The 24,567-nt window shown below is 39.7% G+C and overlaps 1 protein-coding gene across 1 annotated transcript in view; it reads left to right on the forward strand.

Annotated features, from left to right (window-relative positions):
* LOC127620393 (CUB and sushi domain-containing protein 2-like) overlaps positions 1 to 24,567 on the forward strand; it is a 441,823-nt gene that overhangs the window by 113,423 nt on the left and 303,833 nt on the right. Inside the window, exons 5-6 of the mRNA XM_052093618.1 lie at positions 11,652 to 11,682; positions 23,505 to 23,669. Of these exons, the coding sequence (XP_051949578.1) occupies positions 11,652 to 11,682; positions 23,505 to 23,669 (196 nt within the window). The remainder of the gene's footprint in view (positions 1 to 11,651; positions 11,683 to 23,504; positions 23,670 to 24,567) is intronic.

The following is a 24,567-nucleotide window of genomic DNA, read 5'->3' on the forward strand; positions in this document are numbered from 1 at the left end:
TCATTTGAATTTGGTTGAAAGGGCTCTATTTGCCATCAACAGATGCATTGAACCCGTTGTATACCAGTTTGCCTTTTTTTCTATTGATTAGAGACATTAAAACCTTTGTTCTCTGTCTGTCACTCACTCGACGTTGTGTCGATGTAGTGACACTAGGGGTCGATCTTATACGACCCAATCACATTTGCTTAAAATAGAAAAGGCCAATGAAAATTGGTGAGTGGAATTTGCGTGCCACTCTCCTCCCCAGATGTACGGGTATAAAAAGAGACGGTATGCACCACTCTTCGGAGCCAAATGAATGCTTGTGTTCGTCCTCTCACCTTTTGCTTATGCTGCTGGATTTTATGGCACATATCAGCAGACACCCTCGCACGGTCGAGTGTTGGGTTTCCCCTGGGTGCTTCGGCAGATGAGTCCGTGGGTGCGTATAATTTCGGGGAGTATATTTCCTTCTAAAAGAGCTTGCGCAAAAGCTTGGCATCTTTTTGTAAATGTCCTTATGTGTTTGCGCTACTTGATGTGGCCGTTATCTCTCCCCTCTGGACAGACTTGGGGCCTTAGCGCACCGGGGCAGCTTTCGTGGAAGGGACATGTTCTCATTGCGAGAACATGGTCATCAGAACGTTGTGGTCGCAGCTCACTTCCTTCTTTATGAAGCAAGGAGCCAACGTGGCTGCTCCCCAACCTTGTCCGCCCTGTGCTGATGCTCAGCCGGCTGGGTCGGCAAGCACCAGAGACGATCTGAATGTGAACATGGGAGCGTTTCCGCCGGAAGCGCCTCAGCGGACGATTTAATATGTCGTTCACGGCTTGCGACGAGGATGAGCTTTGGGTTGCAGAATCAGAATCTGGGCTTCTGCTGTTGGATGCAGACGAAGAGATGGCAGCCGTGCTTGCCTGGGCAGCTGCGAATATCAGGCTAATTGGAACACTACATCCTGTCCTTAGCATTCACAGATGGATAACGACTCACGGCCATGCCCCGCCCTGGTGCCTTTATTCCCAGAAGTGCACGAGGAGCTAACAAAGTCTTGGAAGGTACCTTTTTATGCCCCGTACACGCTTCGTGGGCTTGTCCACCCTGAATACCCTTGATGGCGCACGCCCTGGGCTGGACGATGTCCACTCTTGTTGTCCAAGAGTGGCACCTGTTGCTCAGCCTTGCTGAGATGCATGAAGCCAAGGAAGTCTTGTTCTTCAGCACCTCGATCGACTTGGGCTGCAGGTCAACTGGCAGAAGAGTAACACAGCAACCATAGTGTACATAAACCGTGTACCCTCACGTCGCATGTCGCAACTCCCCTGACGCCTCCTCCTTTGGAGTGAGCATATGTTGAGGTCTCTGCTAGCCACTCACCTTCCGAGAGTCTTCAACCATGCAGCGGACATGGTCTCACAGCAGGTAACTCTCCACAGGGAGTGGGTACTCCACCCCTACTTAGTCCAGCTGGTTTTGGAGAGGTCCGGGGAGGCGCATGTAGACCTGTTTACCTCTCAAGAATCCTCTTAATACCTCCTTTGGTGTTCCGCTTGCATTGCGGCTTTCCCCTTTTTCAAAGGTGATAATGTGCACCTTTTGCCCACATCAGTACCCCGTATCCAGTAAACCCTGGAGGCCTCTTTAATTCTTAAGCACTGTTCGGTGACAAACTCGGCGGAGGAGTTATGTCACTAGGCCCAGTACTTTTTTTCAGGTGAGTCCGTGTACTGGGCTCAGTGTTCTATACGTGGTTATTCACCTCTGGATAATTCAGTGTGACACATTTCCACTGTTCAAGTTTCCCCTTTGGTGAACCCTGTGTTTCCCCTCATCAGAGCCTCGCTCTGCCACTTTTGCTGTGTACCCTGTTAGTACATAGGGTCCTCCAGGCGGTATCATTCTGTATGTGATCTTCCCCGTTGGTAAGTCCATGTGAGGTATTCTCCACATGACAACCTCCCTAAAGAAGGTAGGATGTGGTCTCCGTTAGAGCTGAAATGATTAGTCGACATTATCGGCAACAATTGTTGAAAAAACATTTTGTTGTCGTATAGTTGTTTGATCTCGTTTAACGTAACATGAGATCACTTTCAACTGCAATGATGGTGCACGAGAGCAGCACTGGAGTTTGTGCAAGACTGAAGAGAGGAAGAATTACACAGCTCACAGTACAGACACACTATAAACTTTCTAAAGAGCTTCAGCTGATGTAGATCCCAAAGTATGAATTATACAGAAAAACAAATAAGTAAATTCAAAAGCACACTCATTAATAATCAGAGCCGGAGCTCTTTAAAGGAAACACCCAGGCGTTACATCATAAATGCAGTTATATTTAATGCATTATAGCTTTATTAAAGTTCAAATAATACAGAAGCAGATTATTTAAATAACTACAAACTACAAATCTGGCATTTCACTGTGTGGTCAGTGCCTCTTCTATGAGTTGTGGGAACGTCCTGATCTAAGGGGGAGAGATTGAAACTGCACTTGGCTGATGGACTCTCTGTCACGTGGACGCTTGTCCCTCGAGCGCGGACTCTTAATGCAGCTAGATTAGTACTTGATGGCTCGCGAATATTGAATCATAATATGTGTCACTGTACATTTCTTATCGTGAAGAAAATTGGCAATACAGTGGGTACAGAAAGTATTCAGACCCCCTTAAATTTTTCACTCTTTGTTATATTGCAGCCATTTGCTAAAATCATTTAAGTTCATTTTTTTTCCTCATTATTGTACACACAGCACCCCATATTGACAGAAAAACACAGAATTGTTGACATTTTTGCACATTTATAAAAAAAGAAAAACTGAAATATCACATGGTCCTAAGTATTCAGACCCTTTGCTGTGACACTCATATATTTAACTCAGGTACTGTCCATTTCTCCTGATCATCCTTGAGATGGTTCTACACCTTCAGTTGAGTCCAGCTGTGTTTGATTATACTGATTGGACTTGATTAGGAAAGCCACACACCTGTCTATATAAGACCTTACAGCTCACAGTGCATGTCAGAGCAAATGAGAATCATGAGGTCAAAGGAACTGCCTGAAGAGCTCAGAGACAGAATTGTGGCAAGGCACAGATCTGGCCAAGGTTACAAAAAAATTTCTGCTGCCCTTAAGGTTCATAAGAGCACAGTGGCCTCCATAATCCTTAAATGGAAGACGTTTGGGACGACCAGAACCCTTCCTAGAGCTTGCCGTCCGGCCAAACTGAGCTATCGGGGGAGAAGAGCCTTCGTGAGAGAGGTAAAGAAGAACCCAGAGATCACTGTGGCTGAGCTCCAGAGATGCAGTCGGGAGATGGGAGAAAGTTGTAGTAAGTCAACCATCACTACAGCCATCCACCAGTCGGGGCTTTATGGCAGAGTGGCCCGACGGAAGCCTCTCCTCAGTGCAAGACACATGAAAAAACTCCTGAAGGACTCCAAGATGGTGATAAATAAGATTCTCTGGTCTGATGAGACCAAGATAGAACTTTTTGGCCTTAATTCTAAGCGGTATGTGTGGAGAGACCCAGGCACTGCTCATCACCTGTCCAATACAGTCTCAACAGTGAAGCATGGTGGTGGCAGCATCATGCTGTGGGGGTGTTTTTCAGCTGCAGGGACAGGACGACTGGTTGCAATCGAGGGAAAGATGAATGCAGCCAAGTACAGGGATCTCCTGGATGAAAACCTTCTCCAGAGTGCTCTGGACCTCAGACTGGGCCGAAGGTTCACCTTCCACAAGATAATGACCCTAAGCACACCGCTAAAATAACGAAGGAGTGGCTTCACAACAACTCCGTGACTGTTCTTGAATGGCCCAGCCAGAGCCCTGACTTAAACCCAATTGAGCATCTCTGGAGAGACCTGAAAATGGCTGTCCACCAACGTTTACCATCCAACCTGACAGAACTGGAGAGGTTCTGCAAGGAGGAATGGCAGAGGATACCCAAATCCAGATGTGAATAACTTGTTTCATCTTTCCCAAAAAGACTCATGGCTGTATTAGATCAAAAGGGTGCTTCTACTAAATATTGAACAAAGGGTCTGAATACTTAGGACCATGTGATATTTCAGTTTTTCTTTTTTAATAAATGTGCAAAAATGTCAACAATTCTGTGTTTTTCTGTCAATATGGGGTGCTGTGTGTACAATAATGAGGAAAAAAAATGAACTTAAATGATTTTAGCAAATGGCTGCAATATAACAAAGAGTGAAAAATTTAAGGGGGTCTGAATACTTTCCGTACCCACTGTCTGCAGTTTTATTAATAAGAGAGAGTTTTTTGTGAGTTAAAGATGGATTGAACAAAGTGAACAGAAAGGTGACAGAGAGTAGTCTTTGCCCCATTATACGCAGCAACAAAATACGTTTTTGATTTGTTTTTGTTTTTGATTGTTTTCCAGTATGCATATCTAAAACTCCTTTTAAACAACTTTTTTAGCAGCTATACTGCAGAAGAATTTTTTTTTTCTGAGAATGTTGAATATAATATTAAAAATGCAAATATTTTTAAATATCCTGCATTCTCTTGGGAAGCAGCATATAAGATATTTATACTTGTTTTTGAGAATAGATATTGAATATATGTAAATGTCGTCTTTACTGCACTCACTGTATTATAACCAAGTGAAAAAATACACTTGTATACAAAAAACACTTATATTTAAGATACATTCTCTTAAAGCAAGTCTAAATATCTTATATGTTGCTTCTCAAGTAAATGTATTTTGTTTTGTAGACTATTTTAAAAGGAAAACAAGAGAAAACTCTTGATAACAATAGGATTTTTTGCCGTGAAATTCTTTACAGAATTAAACTTAATAAAAAGTATTTATTTCCTGTTAATTCAGTGAATGTAATTAGAAATATAAAAAAAATATGATCCTCTTTATTGTTAGTAAGCACATTTAATCCAACCTTTTAAGTCAGGCCACAAGCTGAATAATCGTTTAAGAGCTAATGATTTTTGCAGTAATCAAATAATCGTTCTAATAATCGTTAGATTAATAGATTATCAAAATAATTGTTATTTGCAGCCCTAGTCTCCGAAGTGCCCTTCCCTCCTGTGGAGGGTAGAGCACTTTGCAGTGTTATTTTAGTAGATGCTGGGCAGGACATTCCTTTGCAGCAAAAATCAGGTAAGGCTACCGCTGTAGCCTCCTTGGGTAATTGCCTTCCCCCTTTAACGGGACTAGGGGGACGCCTTACCTAAACTCGCTGGAAGGTCACAATGGGGCCGAGTGCTCACTGCGAGGCACGTAGCAGCTTGCATGTTTCCACTCTTTTGTACCTCGTGACGTGGTTCAGCGCCTGCAGTGTTTCCTATAGCAACCCCTATTGTCATTACATTGACAGAACATCGAGTGAGTGACAGACAGGGAACATCTTGGTTACTGATGCAAAGGTGATTGGGGCTCCTTGCTTCATAAAGAAGGAATTGAGCCGTGACCTCAACTTTCTGATGGGCATATTGTGCTGAGGTCCCAAGTCTGTCCGGAGGGGAGAGATAAAGGCCATATTCAGTAGCATAAACGTGGAAGAACATCTTTAAAAAGACAGCAAGCTTTTGCGCAAGTTCTTTTAGAAGGAAATATACTCTTTTAGCACCCATTGGAATCAGCTGCCGAAGCGCCCAGGGGAAACACAACACTCGACCGTGTGAGGGTGTCTGCTGATATGTTCTGTAAAATCCTGCTGCTTAAGCAAAAGGTGAGAGGACGAACACAAGCATGCATTTGTCTCAGAAGAAGAAATCTGAATGAGTGGTGCACGCCATCTCCTTTTATACCCGTATGGGCAGAGTGTGGCATGCAAATTCTACTTGGCAATTCTCATTGGCCTTTTCAATTTTAAGCAAAGGTGATTGGGGCTCTCAAGATCAAACCCCTAATATCACTACATCAAATCAAATCAAATCACTTTATTGTCACACTACCATGTACACAAGTGCAACAGTGTACATCGACACAATGTCTCGTTCCATCCATCAGGGAACAGATCAGTAACCAAGACGTTTTATTTGTAAGCACTTTGCTTATTCTCACAAAAGACCTGTTGATGTAACACTGCACAATATTCCATCTTTCATGAGATCTGAAGCATATAATATTTTATATATTATGCACAAACTGCATACACTGCTATGATATGCTTTTGTATGATTTTGCTGTACATTTTCTTATGCAGATTTGATACGTTCTCTGATCGTGACATGTAGGACATACGTGGTGTAATCAGCTTTGTCTGCAGCACCTGTTTGACTAACCATCATTTTACTTGTGAAAGTGTAATTGTTTGAAGTATGGGTGTATGGTTCAAATGATCTGTTTACTCTCTGAGCTGATCTGCCAACTCAGCTGTTTAAGGGATCTTGCAGAAATTATCACAAGCTTTGTTTGTGAGTTCTATGTGTTGTGCCTCCAGATGTTACATATTTAGTGCAGATGTTAATCTGTAGCATGGGCACATACAATATCTTGCAATGAAAGGGGACTTGCGTTGCTTGTCGCATTTGCAGTGATAGAGAAGATCTGTCTATCTGTCTGTCTGACTGTCTGTGTTGAGGAGGAGGGTGGGGCTGGGCCATGACTATTCACACCAGGCCCCAACAGGGCTAATCAACTGAGGAGAGGAATAAATGCAGCGGGAGTTCGGGAGAGAGAGAGAGAGAGAGAGAGAGAGAGAGAGAGAGAGAGAGAGAGAGAGAGAGAGAGAGTCATATGCAGCTGCAGTTTGTACGTTTGTGTTTATGTTTTGTCTTTATGTTTTAATTTGTCATTAAACATTATTTTGATTGTTCCTCCGGTTCCCGCCTCCTCATTTCCCAAACTTAACCCTTTGTTACCTTGGTGCCGAAACCCAGGAAAGGAGGAGGTATGCGCTGTCTTGGAGTCCTTGCCACTACCAGCCAACCCAGGAGCAGCCGCCGAGGATCTGTCGCCCCCCCATAGAAAAAATTTATAGAGAAAAGAAGGGGGTAGCCTGACCATCTGTCCGGCGCCGGAGGACCCACTACCGTCCACCAGGGGAGGAGCGAGCTGTCATCCGCCAGAGGTTGGGGAGTGGCTGAGGGCTATTTTTGTCAATACTGTTTGAGTATTAATAATGTATCTAGAACAATAATGCCAATAAAGTACTTTTACCTATTTTTTTCCCTTTCTGATTTTGCCTGATAGTAATGCATTACTTATGGGATGGGGAATTCCACCCAGGGATGACCAAGACCGTTGTGGAGGTCACAACGTGATACTACACACAGCAGGTGTCCTTGTACACATGTTGTCTTTTTTTCTGTATGTGACGATGTATTGAAAAGCTGGAGAAAAAGGATGAATGTGTGCAGAGGCTGAAAATTGCCTTGGCATGTAAAAGAGAAAGGCCGGCAGTGTGTGTGTGGTTCCAACCTTTGCACTTCTAAGCCTGTGTAGATTTTATTTTTCAGTCATAAAGTAGTTTGTTATTCAGTTCTGAGAGTGACCTGGTGCTAAAGCTTAAAAGAGAACATTTAGATGATTTTTTCCTTCTAATCGTTCCCTTTCAAAATAATTTATATAACTTGTTTTTATTCTGAAGGCCATGAGTCCCTCTCTGCATCCTCAGTTCTCATTTAAAAAATGTCTTGATACTCAATTCAATAACACTCCTCCAAGCTTCTTCTACCTTTCCTATTTCACATTCATCTCAGACAGAGCGGCAGCTTTGTGCAATTTAGAAGCTGCTTCAGAGGCTCTTGTCTGCTTCCTGGTCCCTGTTAGGATTGATTTCACAAGGATGCACGTGGAACTCTCCCAAATCGCTGGGTGATTTCCTAGTGGACGCAAGCACACACACACACACACACACGGGTACGTTGGGTTTCCATGTTTTATGGGGACTTTCCATAGACATAATGGTTTTTATACTGTACAAACTTTATATTCTATCCCCTAAACCTAACCACACAGAAAACTTTCTGCATTTTCAAAAAACATAATTTAGTGTGTTTTATAAGCTGTTTTCCTCATGTGGACCGAAAAATTGTCCCCACAACGTCAAACATTTTGGGTTTTACTATGCTCTCTCACACACACACACACACACACACACACCTAACCCTCACAAAAAACTTTCTGCATTTTTACATTCTCAAATTTACATTTTGGTTTTTAAGCGATTTGAATTATGAGGACACTAGAATTGTCCTCATAAACCACATTTATAGCATAATACCTTTTTAATTACCAGTTTTTAACCTAAAAAAAAGTTCCTCGTAAACCACCCAAACCCACCCACACACACAAACATTTATTTTTTGAGAGGCTGTCTGGCTGACATGATGTCTAGGGATTCTTGCGAACATCATTGTCAAAATGAAGGCATTTTCTTTCTAAGAAGCTTTTCTAATATTTACATTTTAAATCTAATTTCAAATCTTAGTCTAATTCAGACCACTGACAATGTACCTGGTACATGCACATGTAAAATGGCTAGAAATAGCATTTTATCTTAGCTTAAAGCTGACAATTTACAAATTTTTCTTCTGCTCCAAACTTACTTCAAACTTACTTCTCTGTCTGCTCGTATAAAGTGTTTCACTGCTGTTCAAATGCACTTTGGATCGCATCATATATATGTATAAATGTTTTTCATCTGAAAGCACTAAATATTAAATGAAACAAATGGCAATAAAATGTAAAGTAATCTCTTCAGTAATCAAAATACTTTTTGAATGTTACTGTATTCTAAATACCAATGATTTAATTTGTAACTGTAGTGGATTAGAGTTACTTATATTTTGTATTTTAAATACGTATTTCGTTACTCCCCAACCCTATGTGTATGTATATATATATATATATATATATATATATATATATATATATATATATAATTTTTTGGACAAGAGACATTCCATGAGCACTAATGGTCTGACACTATCAGCACTCCGACGCTTCACTGTGTGTATCACTCTGCTTATGTTCGTGTTGTTTAAAACTAAAGTGTTAGAGCAATGCAGAAGTGTTAAGAGCTGCTGTTTGTCTTTTTATTTTAATTTTATTTTACACTGTATTTGTTAGCCAGCAGGTGGTGGCAAAAGATAATTTTATGTGTAATATGAGCCAGTTAGGTAACGTGAAGTGAATCCGCATCAGCCAGTGTTTATATGCAGCACTCTGTGATCGCTTGTATTACTACTACACTGCTAAAGCTAGGAAATCGCTTTAAACGACTTTAAACTAACAACTTCAGCAATACGGCTCATCACAGCTGAGAGACACAACAGACTGATTAATTACACAAACTGAAGGCACTTACCTCTTATCGGACTTTCCACATTGGAGTGGACACACTGTTTAAAATGGTCAAGGAGTTTCTATAGTGATAGACTCTTGCACACCGGCTACCGCGAAATAGGAAGAAATACCCCCGTTGGATGGCTACTTTTCCACTGAGAAAGCTGATCTTCAGAAAGCTGACAGCATATATGCTTGGGTTTGGCAACAGATGATCACACACACTCCATCTCTCTCCTTCTGTCTCCACTGAAGAACCTTAATGTGCTTTTTTTTTTTTTTTTAAACAAAAGTGCATTGTGACCATGAATGCCAAGCTTGAAAAATTACAAACCCAGTAAAAGCACCATAAAGGTCGTCCATACCACATATGTGCTATATTCCAAGACTTCTGAGGCCATCAATGGCGTAAAATGTCTCTGTTATGTGAAGCGTAACCCTGATTCCCTGAGTGGGAATAAGATGCTGTGTAATTGCATTGGGACATGCCTGAGTGTCACTTGGTCTTGGTCTTACACAATCACAGCAATTTATTGGCTGATGGCGCTTAAGCAATTCCACTAGGGAGCAACGCCATCCATAAATGCACTCACATCGTGCCATCGAGTCAGATTTTCTGCATGATGGCACGAGCCTATGCAGCTGCTAGACAGTATGGCCAGCTTACGCAGCGTCTCAAACTCAGTCAGGGAACCAGTGTTACATTTTACATAAACGAGACACTCCCTTTCGTAGGAACTCGAGCTGCATAATCGAATTAGGAACGATATACATTCACGGCAATCAACGTACGTGTGGCAAGCATTTAGTTGCAGACAAGCGTACTAAAACATTTGAATAAATTATTCCTGTTCCAACTGAAGAACCTGGGAAGCAGGAGTCAAACCTGCATCCAGATTTTAAAATCGAATGCTGTGATCGAAAGCTCATTCTCTTTGCGAGCTGCGAATTAGAATGCAAACTCGCCCTGAGACGAGCCGGTGGTCCCATCTAAGAACTCGCTGGGGCAAAAACGTTTGCTGGGGAATGGGAGGTCCGCTGGGGTTTCCCGGTGGAGCAGCTCCCATTGAAATCCCCAAATCGCTCCCTGTGCTAACCGACGTGGCCTCAAACCCGTAATCATGCTCTAGGATTGAGAACATGACCCGTCCATAAACGCTGTCCCGGCATGGGCACCGGCCAGCATGTGAGGCAGCGGTCGTGGCCGTGGGGAACGGAGAGGTAACGATCGCAACAGGAAACATACACAAACGAAAAGGCATCTTTAAAAATACACTCTCCGTGGCTGCCACACTTTTAGAAGAGAAATATGCTCTTTTCGAGGAAGAATCTACCCTTTTAGGCTGCTGTGTCCAGGGTCATTCTCTGCATTCAACCAGTGCAAGAGGGGGAGAAGCTGCTGTAATGCACCATAAATCCAACAGCTTTTTTAGAGGTGAATAGATCGCCGGAGGAAATCAGCGAGTAGTTGTATTCCAACTCTTTTTATACCGTATGTCCGGGGGAGTGGCATGCAAATTCCACTTGCCAATTCCCATTGGCCTTTTCTCAAAGATCATAAGTGTTTGGGGCTCCCATGAGCGCCATCAGCCAATAAATTGCCAATGTTTTATAAGGGCTTCAGACCACGTGACACTCAGGGCAAGTCTCAATGCGATTATACAGCTCAAGTTCCTACAAAAGGGAACTTGGTGCAACATGTCAAGTCAATCTGATCTGTTGATGCGATGGGAACAATTATCAGTGAAATATATTTAGCATTTTGGTTTTATCATCACACAAAGTTGGCGTATGTCTTTAGAACATAGTTCATGAGTTGTACAGACTACTTTTACAGTGTTTTTAGACTATTGTGTTTTTTGGAGATTGATGGCTATGGTCACTTTGAATTGTTGTTGCATTGAAAAGAACTGTGTAAAACAATCCTCATTCTCCTTTTGTGTACATGAATTTTCCACACTTTACATTTAAATATTTGTGTTAACTATTCCTTTAGGTTTAATAAAAATGTCATTCGATAACTGCCTTTTGGTTTACCAAAGCATATCTTAGGCAACATGCAGGTACGGTTTACCATTTTACTCATTGTTGGATGGAATGAGTAGCATCATTGCTTTACAGTGCTTTAAAAAGTTATGCTCTGGTTCGAAATAGCTTTAATGCTGGATGGGGGGGTTACACTTTCTGTGGGTCAGTGGTGCGAACTAGCATGTCAGAATTCTTAGAAAGTGCAGACACTACTGGAGGTGAAAACTCTGCAGTGAATTAACTAAGGTTGGGGTTGTGCAAGCAAACTCGGTTTTGTCTGACTCGGGGGTCCCTCTGATGTTTGAAACAGTGAGCCTAAATACAAAAACATACACACACACTTACTGACACATACAGTGCATCCGGAAAGTATTCACAGCCCTTTACTTTTTTCACATTTTGTTATGTTACAGCCTTATTCGAAAATTGATTAAATTAATAATTTTTCTCAAAATTCTAAAAACAATACCCCATAATGACAACATGAAAGAAGTTTGTTTGAAATCTTGCCAAATATTTTAAAAGAAAAAAATCACATGTACATAAGTATTCACAGCCTTTGCTCATTACTTTGTTGAAGCACCTTTGGCACCAATTACAGCCTCAAGTCTTTTGTGTATGATGCTACAAGCTTAGCACACCTATTTTTGGGCAGTTTCTCCCATTCTTCTTTGCAGGACCTCTCAAGCTCCATCAGGTTGGATGCAGAGCGTCGGTGCAGAGCCATTTTCAGATCTCTCCAGAGATGTTCAATCGGGTTCAAGTCTGGGCTCTGGCTGGGCCACTCAAGGACATTCACAGAGTTGTCCCATAGCCACTCTTTTGTTATCTTGGCTGTGTGCTTATGATCATTATCTTGTTGGAAGATGAACCTTCGCCCCAGTCTGAGGTCCAGAGCGCTCTGGAGGAGGTATTCATCATGTACATGTCTCTGTACATTGCTGCATTCATCTTTTCCTCGATCCTGAATGTCTCCCAGTCCCTGCCGCTGAAAAACGTCTCCACAACATGATGCTTCCACCACCATGCTTCATTGTAGGGATGGTATTGGCCAGGTGATGAGCGGTTCCTGGTTTCCTCCAGACATGACTTTGATCTTTCTTACATCAGGCCAGAGAATTGTGTTTCTCATGGTCTGAGAATCCTTCAGGTACCTTTTGGCAAACTCCAGGCGGGCTGTCATGTGCCTTTCACTGAGGAGTGGTTTTTGTCTGGCCACTCTACCATACAGGCCTGATTGGTGGAGTGCTGCAGAGATTGTTGTTCTGGAAGGTTCTCCTCTCTCCACAGAGAAATGCTGGAGCTCTGTCAGAGTGACCATCGGGTTCTTGGTCACCTCCCAGACTAAGGCCCTTCTCCCCCGATCGCTAAGTTTGGCCGGGCGGCCAGCTCTAGGAAGAGTCCTGGTGGATTTACCACAGGTGGACTCCAATCAAGTTGTAGAAACATCACAAGGATGATCCGTGTGTAAGGCTGTCATCAAGATGTCGTAAAAGTCAAAGAACTCTGCGAGAACCAAGTCATAACTCACACAGAAGAACATTTTCACCCGAGTCAACACATCCTACTGAGCAAGCGACAATAAAACACAAATCTCACATCTGAACTCTATCTCAAATCATGTCTGATGTATACATATAATGTGACTATGCATGTTTTGGTATAATTTAAAATGTCTCCAGTGCGACTGGTATATTGGTTCCTTTCCCATGTTGATAAAAATATTGGTGACAAAGTTCTAAGGTATTTGCCAAATGCTGTATAATCCTGGAGGTCTGTCCCCATCCCTGCCTGCCCCATCCCGGACTTCCAAACCTAACCACTCCCAAAATTCCCTTTTGTTTATGGTTTGGGTATTTAAGGAAATGTGACACATTGCTCATGGATCTCTGTAGTCAGACGATCCTACACATTTATGTGTGTAGTTTTCTATCAGGTAATGATAATTGCAATTTGAATTAAAAGGTCTCTCTGTAGCCAGATTGACCCACACAGAACAAGTGTGTAGCTTTTCTCTACCAGGTAATTGCAATTCTAATTTCTTATGTTTGGTAAATGTTTGAATGGAGTGCAACTTTAATTATATTATTTATTGATGATTTTGGGTTTTATTTATTATTTTAATTGGATTGTTTGAATGTATTAATATTATCTGGTAAAATTAATTTAAATTCACCCTGAAGAACTGTTTTTTAGTATATTTCTTATTAACTACAAATCTATGGTCAGAGTTGGCTTAATTAAGCTACTTCAGAAGAACCCCATTAGTTAAGTGAAAGGCTAAATGACAAACCGAGAACCTATAACAGGACTTAGCCAAGTAGAATTAAATGGGGAAACTAAGAGTGGGACCGAGAATCTGTAAAAACAGAACCTAATTGACTGGGGCTAAACAGTGAGTCGAGAATCTAGAATAGAACTTAGCCAAATAAGACTAAACGGGTAAAACCGAGAACCTATAAGGACTTAGTCTAAAACTTACTAATATCTGAACCTGATGAGTTTGTAGTTAAAGGGCCTGTGTCCGGCTGGCACAAGACCCAATTAACATTGAAATAACAAGTACAGTCTAGAAGAGAGAATTACTAAAATAATCAGATACAAAAGTTAAATTCAAAAGCATAGATACATTAACAAGGTTTTTACATCCACTGTATTGGAAGCTGCCATTTGACCAATAAGTGGACCCCCTAACAAGTGGAAATAGGATGCACTTGAGCTCAATTTTGAGTGTCATGGCAAAGGCATTGTTTGTAGAATTTTGAGGAAAATCCATTTTGGAATAAGGCTGTAACATAACAAAATGTGGAAAAAGTGAAGCGCTGTGAATACTTTCTGGATGCACCGTACATACCTTCCCTCTACATTCCTCCTCCGGCACCGGCCCACTAGGTGGACACTCAGGTGGACTTGTGCCTGTTGCCGTGGCAACATGATAAGCTTTATTGAAGATCTGAGCATGTTGCTATGGAAAGCAAGTGCACATTATTTGCTCATTTACTTCATTCAGAACTCCATATCAGCAAATAAATTGGGTAATTTTGAATTAGTGAAACACCAGAGATCTGTTTATCTTTACCAAAGGTGCTCGCCTTTCATCCTGCCATCGTGTGCTAGTGTATAAAGTGTGTGATGTATAAAAGCCTTTTAATAATGCGTCAAGCTAAACAGGCCCAGGTAGTTTTACATTTTCTCAGCAGTCAAGCTCTTTACATTGAGAGTGCTTTAGAAACAGGTTTCAATGAAAGAAAAGGTATGGGAAAAAAATCCCCCTGGCCTAGGAAGGTGTATTTGGTGTTTGAAGACTTGGACATAAAATGAAGAGGAGAATGATCTAAAGACAGATAATTCAAAAAAAGTCTGGTATTACAATGTCAGCCTCTGAAGCATGTTCAGGATGTACCATTAATACAGTAGGTAATTCTAGACCCTATTTAGAGGGTCTTCAGTAAACGTCTTTGCAAATAAAGTATTTCGCTAGCTAAAGATGAAAAGGAATGTGACATCAAAGGCACAGTGCAGGCAATTTTCAAGGCATGAACTTTTGCGGCATGGTGGCACGTTTCCCGAATTTGGCACATTTAGTCTGAATTTGGGTGGCAAAATATTTGGAACTTTTTTGCAGATTTTACGAGTGATCATGTTGAGAAATCTATAATTGTCATCTTTCTTCAAGTTTGCTAAAAATAGTGGCTGCATTTTGTTATTTATTTAGCAGCGTAGAGTAAATAGAAATATTTTATAACATTATACTCGGTGTTATATTACCCTAGCATTAATAAAGTAAATCAATAAATAATAATAATTATTATAATAATAATAAATATTATTTCATGATGCACTGTGAATGACACAATCAATCAGTCTCTTTACACACTCAAACTACTTTTATATCTGCAAATATTGTAATATTTTTGCAATATAATAAAAATATATTTTTTCTATACTTATTATAAATAACTTTATAGTTTCCTGCCTTTCAGTTACCACCAAAAATTCAATTACTTTATTTGCAATGCTTCATGGGATTTTAGTTCATTCCTTCTGGGAAAAAAAACAAAAAAAACATTGAAGGAATATTCCGGGTTCAGTACAAATCAAGCACAGCATTTGTTCTCAATGTTGATTACTACAAAAAAAAATTATTTGACTTGTCTCTCAGGTTCTCTCTGATTTTTATTTTATTTTATTGTTGTACAGCAGTTATCACAATCCCAATTACACTACCTGCTTGTGTGTGTGTGCACCAGAGGTGGGTAGAGTAGCCAAAAGCTGAACTCAAGTAAAAGTACAATTAATTCAAAAACATAATTAGTCAAGTAGAAGTAAAAATACTAACATAAATAATTACTAGAGTAAGAAAGTATCAAATTAAAAGAGTACTCAAGTAGTGAGTAACTCATTATTTTCACAAATGACATAATAGACATTTACTCCCCTATATTACATTACATAATACACTTTTAACATGTATTACAGAATTATTATTATTATTATTATTATTATTAATGTAAATTCTGTCATCATTCACCATCATGTTGTTTCAAACCCATATGAATTTATTTCTTCCATACAACACATACGGAGATATTAGACAGAATGTTTGCCTGAGTCATTATTTACTTTCAGTGAATGTTTATATATATATATATATATATATATATATATATATATATATATATATATATATATATATATATATATATATTGAAAGTGAATGGTGACCGAGACTGTCAGTCCCTAACATTCTGTCTTTAACATATTTTGTGTTCCACATAATACAAAGCCTCACACTGGTTTGGAACAAAATGAGGGTTGAGAAATGATGACAGAATATTCAATTATGGCTGAGCTATCACTTTAAAGAGATCGTTTACTCAAAAATGAAAATTATCTCATAATTTACTCACACTCATGCCATCCCAGATGTGTATGACTTTCTTTCTTCTGCAGAACACAAATTCTGATTTTTAAAAGAATATTTTAGCTCTGTTGGCCAAAAATGTGATGCTCCAAAAAGCACATAAAGGTAATATAAAATTAATCCATAAGACTCCAGTGGTTTAATCCATGTCTTCAGAAGTGATATGATAGGTTGTGGGTGAGAAACAGATCAATATTTGTCATTTTTTGCAAGACAGCAGGGTGCAGAGATGAATGTGAATCACCAAAACACAAGAAGAATGTGAAAGTGATCTGTTTCTCTGTTTCTCATCCACACCAATCACATCACTTCTGAAGATACTGATTTAACTAGAGTCTTCTGGGTTAATTTTATGCTGACTTATGTTTGTTTGTTTGTTTAGCTTTAAAATGTTGCTACCCATTCACTTGCATTGTATGGACTTACAGAGTTGAGACATTCTTCTAAAAATCTTAATTTAAATTCAGCAGAAGAAAGTCATACACATCTGGGGTTGCATGAGGGTGAGTAAATAATGAGAATTGTTATTTTTGGGTGAACTATCCCTTTAAAGACTCTTGTCAGCTCTTGATGAATTTGTCAATGAGAAGAGAGGTTTGGAAACATTTCTAGTAATTATTACTTATATAATGCTGAAATATAATGCCTTCTTTCGCTATATCATACCTTTTAACGTCCTGTGTGGATTCTTATTTCAGTGTAGTTACAGTTTTCAGTGTTGAAAGAATTTAGAGAATTAGTTCTGTACAGAAGTACTGCCAATCTCTAAATGCAGAGTACACAACCTATGTGGGGCACAAACCCTGATCGTGGAACACTCACTGTGTCTGAAACCACCCCCATCCACTATATAATGCACTATTTCGAGTTTTCGCTGTTTTGTAGGAGTGTCTGAATTCTGAGTGAGCCCTACTTTTGTTCACTTATTCTTACCCACAATGCACTCTGATTTCAAGTGTGTATTTCAAGTACACTCAGTGACGGTTAATTTCCCACAATCCACCATTGGGAAGACGTACGAGCTAGGAGTTTACTGCTTCCTTCACTCCTGCAGTGTTTTATTTCATGCTGAATATAGTAAATTACTTTTTGACAAGTCATTACTGGATTAAAATAACATATAGAGACAAAACATACAGATACATTTTAAAATGTACTCTTTATTTAATCAAATGTGTTTACTCTTTAAATTAACATACAGTATACATTAAAAATGACAAACATAATGAAGATTTATTGTATTAATATATTATTAAATAAGAATAACAAATAAGGCCCAAGTATTTTCAAATTTCATAAGTGATGTTTCTGCATCAGACACAGAGTTCTGACACTCTCATCTGAATTCACTAATTTCGTTCACTTACATCTGAGATATAGTGCACTTACTGCCATTTACTATATACGAAATAGTGAATAAGTGAACTATTACGGACACAGCCACTCTCGACGCCATGATTGCCTCGCGCCCACACATCTCACACGTGCGTGCCCCGCTCAGCTCGCTGTGCACACGCAGAAATGCTGTCTGTTCGCGCTCCAGTTGTCGATCACGTGAATGGCAGTGATGTACATTCAACTTGGATGTTTAGATGGATTTATACAGTTAATCCAACTGAAGTAGCAGCGATAGTTTCCAGTACCCTCGCGAGGGCAAGGAGTAAATGCATAAATATACTTATGACATGCGGGACAAAGCACACTGATATATTGCTGCACTGATTTAAAAATGTACACTTAAACTGATGTCGTAAGAGCCCAGTTACAGAATCACCCTGAAAATGACCATCACATTACACAGAAAATCCCGCATTAGAATTAGAGCCAAAATTTACCTCAGCGTGCTGCCTTAAATTGAAGATGTGATTTTAATCTTGAAATATCAGCTTGTCTTGGTGTTAAATGAATTCATTGCATAATGAAACTATTCTCTTTTTCACTGAGTTTGATGCTGGAGCAAAAAAAGTGTTTCACTTTTAAGAGTTTGATGCTGCTGCACTGATGACTTGAGTGACAGTCTCATCACTCAAGTTGGAGCGTCTCATCACGAGCAGCTGTGAACTTCCGTAACTTGTAAAAGTCCCATTCAATAATCTCTCAATAAATTATACATTCATTCAAATTAAACCCAGTAATGTAACAACATTAATGCCAAAAATTTTAAAGAATTAAAAGTAAAAAAAAAATGATTAGCAATTGACTTGAGTGAGAGTAAAAAGTGCCCACTTTTAAACCTACTTTAAAAGAAAATTTTCCCCATAAAGTTACTCAAGTAAATGTAACTGAGTAAATATAACACGTTACTACCTACCTCTGGTGTGAGCACATTTGATTTAAGTATTTCCAGAACCCTATGCCATATGACCACATTTTTACTATGAGCTGACCATACTACCATTTAATTGGCTCTGGAATCCTACTGTTCGCACCACATTCTAACTTATATTAGAGACAATTAATAATAAGTATATAGATATAAAAATAACAAGCACACAGAATGGAGAATCAAAGCTGGATTCCTCTGGGCAGCTGTTTAGCCAATTATGAACATATAATGTTACTGAGCATTCATTGTTAGACAGGCACCTTTAACCCCCAGTTGCTTGGGTATGTAAATTGTGCATTTATTAAACTGATCTCTCTCTACCTCCATGTCTGCTTTTCTGCTGACACAAGGTACTAAGGAAATACATACCTTGAGTTTACCCCTGAGATAAAATAGATCCAGATAAAAGACCTTGTGACTTGTGAAGAAAGTCTCATTGTTTAAATTTCACATAAACCCATTTGTATTAAGTATGAATTCATAAGCCACTGTCAAAATCGTGACTGTAGCAGCCACTGTTGATTTTACACCTATATGCAAGAAATTTGCTTGTACTGGTTGAATAATACTTCTTGAAATGACTGTATGTGACATAGAAAGTGAGCATCCAATGACAAATGGTACACTTGTCTTCAATAATCCTCTAAGACAGAAAACACAGTGTCTTATTTTTTCTTGTATGTGCTCCAACATGCTGAGTTGTGACGATCATGCAGGCAAATCAAGTTTGAGTCTGCCTCACCTTATTTACCAATTCCAATTTCCCCTCTTTTCCTTGATGTTTCTTGTCTCCAGTCTCACTTTCCCTTTCAATAAAGTGGCAGAAAGGCCAAAAATAAATAGAAAATATAAAAATAATAATTTTAATAAAACAGAAGCCTACATATGTAGTGTTGAGTTCCAGCATGTTCTGTACCAAACATAGTTTTGGTTTTGGTTGCTTTCTTTTGTTTTTATATATATATATACATATATATATATATATATATATATATATATATATATATATATATATATATACACACAGTATTGTGCAAAAGTCTTAGGCTCATAAGATGTTTCACAAAAGCATTTGTCTTAAGATGAGTTATTTATATATTTGTTAGACTCAAATAGGAATTATTACAATAGAGGAACAGGGATCCCTGCAACAGATGTCATTACCCCCACAAAGCCCCCCACTGAATATTGTGTCAGTCTAAGATTACATAAAGACACAGAAGCAATTGAGACAGCCTAAATAGATAGAAGAACTGTGGTGAATTCTCCAAGAAGCTTGGAACATCCTATCTGCCAACAACCAAGAAAAACTGTGTCCAGATGTACCTAGGAGAATTGGTGCTAACTCTGAATATTGATGTAGCATTTTTATGTTTACTGGATTTTGTATGAAATTAATTGATAAATGAAAACTATTTATGCCATTATTTTTGAAGACAGTGCCTAAAGCATTTGCTCAATTTCAAAATAATGAAAACAAACATAATTTTATATTTTTAATGGTAGATAGCAGTTTTATCTGATTTCTGTTTTGTCATAAAATTTTAGTAATTTATTTGCACATTTTGTTAATATATTAGGAAGAAGGAAATAATAGTACATCCAGTAGTACAGGAACCATAGATGGCATGTCCACATAAGCAATTATATTTTCTCAAAAAATATAGAATCAAACCAATTGTTTTCAAGACAGACAGCCAGTGCCTGCAGCCTCGAACGTCAGTGAGCCAGTGCCTGTAGGCTCGAACATCAGTGAGCCAGTGCCTGTAGCCTCGAACGTCAGTGAGCCAGTGCCTGTAGCCTCGAACGTCAGTGAGCCAGTGCCTGTAGCCTCAAAACGTCAGTGAGCCAGTTCCTGTAGCCTTGAACGTCAGTGAGCCAGTGCCTGTAGCCCCGACCGCCAGTGAGCCAGGGCCTGTAGCCTCGACCGTCCCTGAGCCAGCACCTGTAGCCTCGACCGTCCCTGAGCCAGCACCTGTAGCCTCGACTGTCCCTGAGCCTCGACCGTCCCTGAGCCAGCGCCTGTAGCCTCGACCGTCCCTGAGCCAGCGCCTGTAGCCTCGACCGTCCCAGGGCCAGCGCCTGTAGCCGCGACCGTCCCAGGGCCAGCATCTGTAGCCGCGACCGTCCCAGGGCTCCGCCTCTCGAGCCATCCCGGGCTCCGCCTCCCGAGCCTCCCAGGGCTCCGCCTCTCGAGCCTCCCTCGGCTCCGGCTCTCGAGCCTCCCAGGGCTCCGCCTCTCCAGCCCGTTGCATCCAGGGGGTGATGAGTGTTCACTGCAGTTGCCTGGTAATTGTTCACACATAAAGAGGTATTGATTGAATCGTTGCTGAACATCGCATAAACTGCTTATTGAGCTAATGTGGTAGTGTTTTGGTGTCAATTTCACAATGTCACTTAAGTAACAGAGTTACTCATGTATTGAGAGAACTGGGTGTGTCAAAGCAGGTTGCAACCAGAGCTTTCATATTAATTTTATGTACATGGACACAAGGGTTTCATGACCTTGCCTATACTACATGCTGGTTAATGTGACTGTATATGTCACATACAGACTAGGTAGGAAACTGTATGCTATTATTTGTGACTCGTTTGTGTTATTGCTTTCTTGGCTGCTGCTATGTGCATAATTTCCATATGTTTCTACTACCATTATTTTGTGCTGGTATAACAAATCAATTCCCATAAGTATAAAATCAGTTCTGTATAATTTGGTGTAGAAATATTACACAATAAGCTGTTCAGCTTATTGGAGCCTTGATTGTTATGATCACACATGCACACTTTAATTATTTATTTGCCTTGCCAGTCCATTTATGCAAATCTCGTTTGCTTCTCTGAGATTTTTCAGGGAAAGTAGTGTGTCATATCCCATTCCATTGGTTAGGCTGATCTGTTCTGATGGGTTTAAGAGGAATGTTGTGCACTTTTAAGTTGTTCAGGCTGGTAGACTAGCTAGACAAGATAAACACCAGATTTGCCAGGCTGTGAGATGAGCTAAGGATACAGTTGCAACCCTTATAATGGTTAAAGCAGTAATACTGTATAGAGTCCTATGAGTTATAGACTGGAGATTACAAATGCAATAGTCCAAAGGGAGAACAGGATATGAGGGAACAGCTTGGGTCTGCACAGAATACTCAAAGTTCTGCAAGATCAGTAGAAATGTATATTTAAGAAATAAAGAGGCATAATGTCAAAATGCACAAGGCAATTTTGAATGATGTATTGGCAGAATTAGAAAAGAACAATGGGATATTGATTTGCTGTTTTCTGTTTGTTTGAACAGAGGATTCTAGTTAGCAATCTAGCTCACATGGATTCTGTTAATCATGTCACTCAATGTTCAATCAAGGTAATTAAGGAACCACTAAACTCAGCTCATTCATAAGACATTTTATTTCCATAATCAGATAGATTTCTGAGAAAAACAGCATTTGAAATAGGATTTTATTCATCAGGACAGTTTTGGGATTGTGAAAAGTGGGTGTTGCATACAAGAATAGAGCCAGGTGGTTGGAAGGGATGTGTTAAATAAGAGATTTGTGACATCAGCTGATATGGAAAGTTGTTGTTAAGGCAGATTAAATCATTGTGTTTTGATTAAATATTATGAAAACTTGCATTTATTTATTTATTTATTTATTCTTTGCATCATAGCCATTTACTGAAATTAGCTGGGTTAAACATAAACCAATTAGCAACCCAGCTCTGGGGACAGAAGACACATTTGGTTAAAAATAACCCAGCAAAGTAGGGTTACACATTTTAATCCAGCAGGCTGGGTTGTATATTTAACCCAACATGTCAACTCATTAACAATACGTTGGGCTAATTAGACCTCATAAAGGGTTGTTACAAATAATATACGTGTGTGTGTGAGCGTGTATTTATCACTTTGTGGGGACCAAATGTCCCCATAAGGATAGTAAAACCCAAAATGTTTGACCTTGTGGGGACATTTTGTCGGTCCCCATGAGGAAAACAGCTTATAAATCATACTAAATTATGTTTTATGAAAAGGTAAAAATGCAGAATGTTTTCTGTGAGGGTTAGGTTTAGGGGTTGGGTTAGGTTTAGGGGATAGAATATAAAGTTTGTACAGTATAAAAACCATTATGTCTATGGAAAGTCCCCATAAAACATGGAAACACAACGTGTGTGTGTGTGTGTGTGTGTGTGTGTGTGTGTGTGTGTGTGTGTGTGTGTGTGTGTGTATGTGTGTGTGTGTGTGTGTGTGACATCTGTCTCTCACATGTGCCATGACAAAACCACATTTCTAATCAGTGCTGATGTAATCGGTAGTCAGCCCACCTATCTCTCTTTCTCAGTAGCTGTCTTTCCATTTCCCTGCACCACTTACACCGGAGACAAATTCCCCCACTGCAGTGTTTATACTTTCTACCAGGTCATTGCCATTACTGTAAGCTTAACTTCCAGTATAGGTACTCCAATGCCTAGCACCTTGTGGCTGCGATTGTGTGCTCACGAGCAAAATTATACTAGCATGGCTTTACTGGTCAATACAGATGTTAGCGCACTGACTTAATGAAATGCAATATGAAAAACATTTGCCTTACAGTACAGGAGAACTTGAATGTAGAACAAACATTATTATGGTTCCCCTTGAAATAGATTTGTTCTTTTTATGAGATAAGAGACCATAGAGGGTGGAGGAAAAGGACCAATCATAATGAAAATAATGGGAGAAATTGTGATGCATTTGGAAGAACCTTTCAGGTTCACTCTAACATTGCTTGTATCTTAGCCTTTTTGTTTTGTTGCTTGATTCATCCTATAGAAGATACATTTATGATATCATTGTTGTCAGTTTGTTTTGTTGAATTGGTTAGATTTTTTTTAAATGTAATAATTACTGATATTATAATTTCTTCATGCAAGTAATATAATTAATCTACCTTTCTGTCACCCTCGCTCTCTAGCTCTTCCAAGTTACACCTGTGGAAATCCAGGCCAGTTGCTCAATGGCATGCAGCAGGGATCCACTTTCAACATCGGGGACAAGATCCGCTACAGCTGCAACCAGGGCTATGTGCTGGAGGGACACACTGTGCTGTCCTGCCTGGCCACCTCTTCCGGCACTGCAGCCTGGGACTTCCCCCTCCCGTACTGCCGAGGTGAGTCCAGGAGCTCAGGGCCTATTTATATTTATTGCATCTTGATCAATTTTATTGCTATCTGATTATGTTCATTCCATGTTTAACTGGCCACATAAATTTGTCTCCGAAATACAGTTATAAATCCATTCTACTATCCCCTCTGGGATGATGTTAAAGGTAAGGTTAATGATGTTCACCCAAACATTATTTTAAAAAAAATATTTACTTACTCTCATGGAATCCCAGATGTGTATTACTTTCTTTCTTCTGCTGAACAACAACAAGGTTTTTTAGAAAATATTTCAGCTCTGTAGGTCTTCACAATGCAAGTGAATGGGTACCAAAATGTTAAAGCTCCAATAGCATTTTAAGGCAGCATTAAAGTAATCTATTAGACTCCAGTTGTTAAATGTATGTCTTCAAAAGTGATATGATAGGTGTGGGTGAGAAACATATAAATATTTACGTCCTTTGTTAATATAAATTAATCTTTCTGCCCAGTAGGTGGCAAAGTGCATGAAGAACGTGAATCGCCAAAAACTAAATTTGATATATTGATAGTAAAAAGGACTTAAATATGGATCTGTCATGTCCCTTTTGAAGACATGGAGCTGAAATATTTTCAAAAAAATATTTGTTCAGCAGAAGAAAGAGTCATACACATCTGAAATGTCATGACAGAATAATCACTTGGATAGGAGAGTCGTGACCTGTGAATATTGTCGGACAGGAGGGGGTGGGGGGGCTTGTAGTAAAACAGGTTGAAAACCACTGGATTAATGAACCTCCCCAAAATAGTCTAGGGTTACTAAGTGTCTTTATCAATGATGACAGGCATCCCAGTGTGTAATAGCAGGTTGGTTTCACTGTTATATTTTTCCTGGATTAGATGCAATACAAAGCCCCAAGGTTATAC

The sequence above is a fragment of the Xyrauchen texanus genome, chromosome 26, assembly GCF_025860055.1.
Source record: "Xyrauchen texanus isolate HMW12.3.18 chromosome 26, RBS_HiC_50CHRs, whole genome shotgun sequence".
Classification (NCBI taxonomy): domain Eukaryota; kingdom Metazoa; phylum Chordata; class Actinopteri; order Cypriniformes; family Catostomidae; genus Xyrauchen; species Xyrauchen texanus.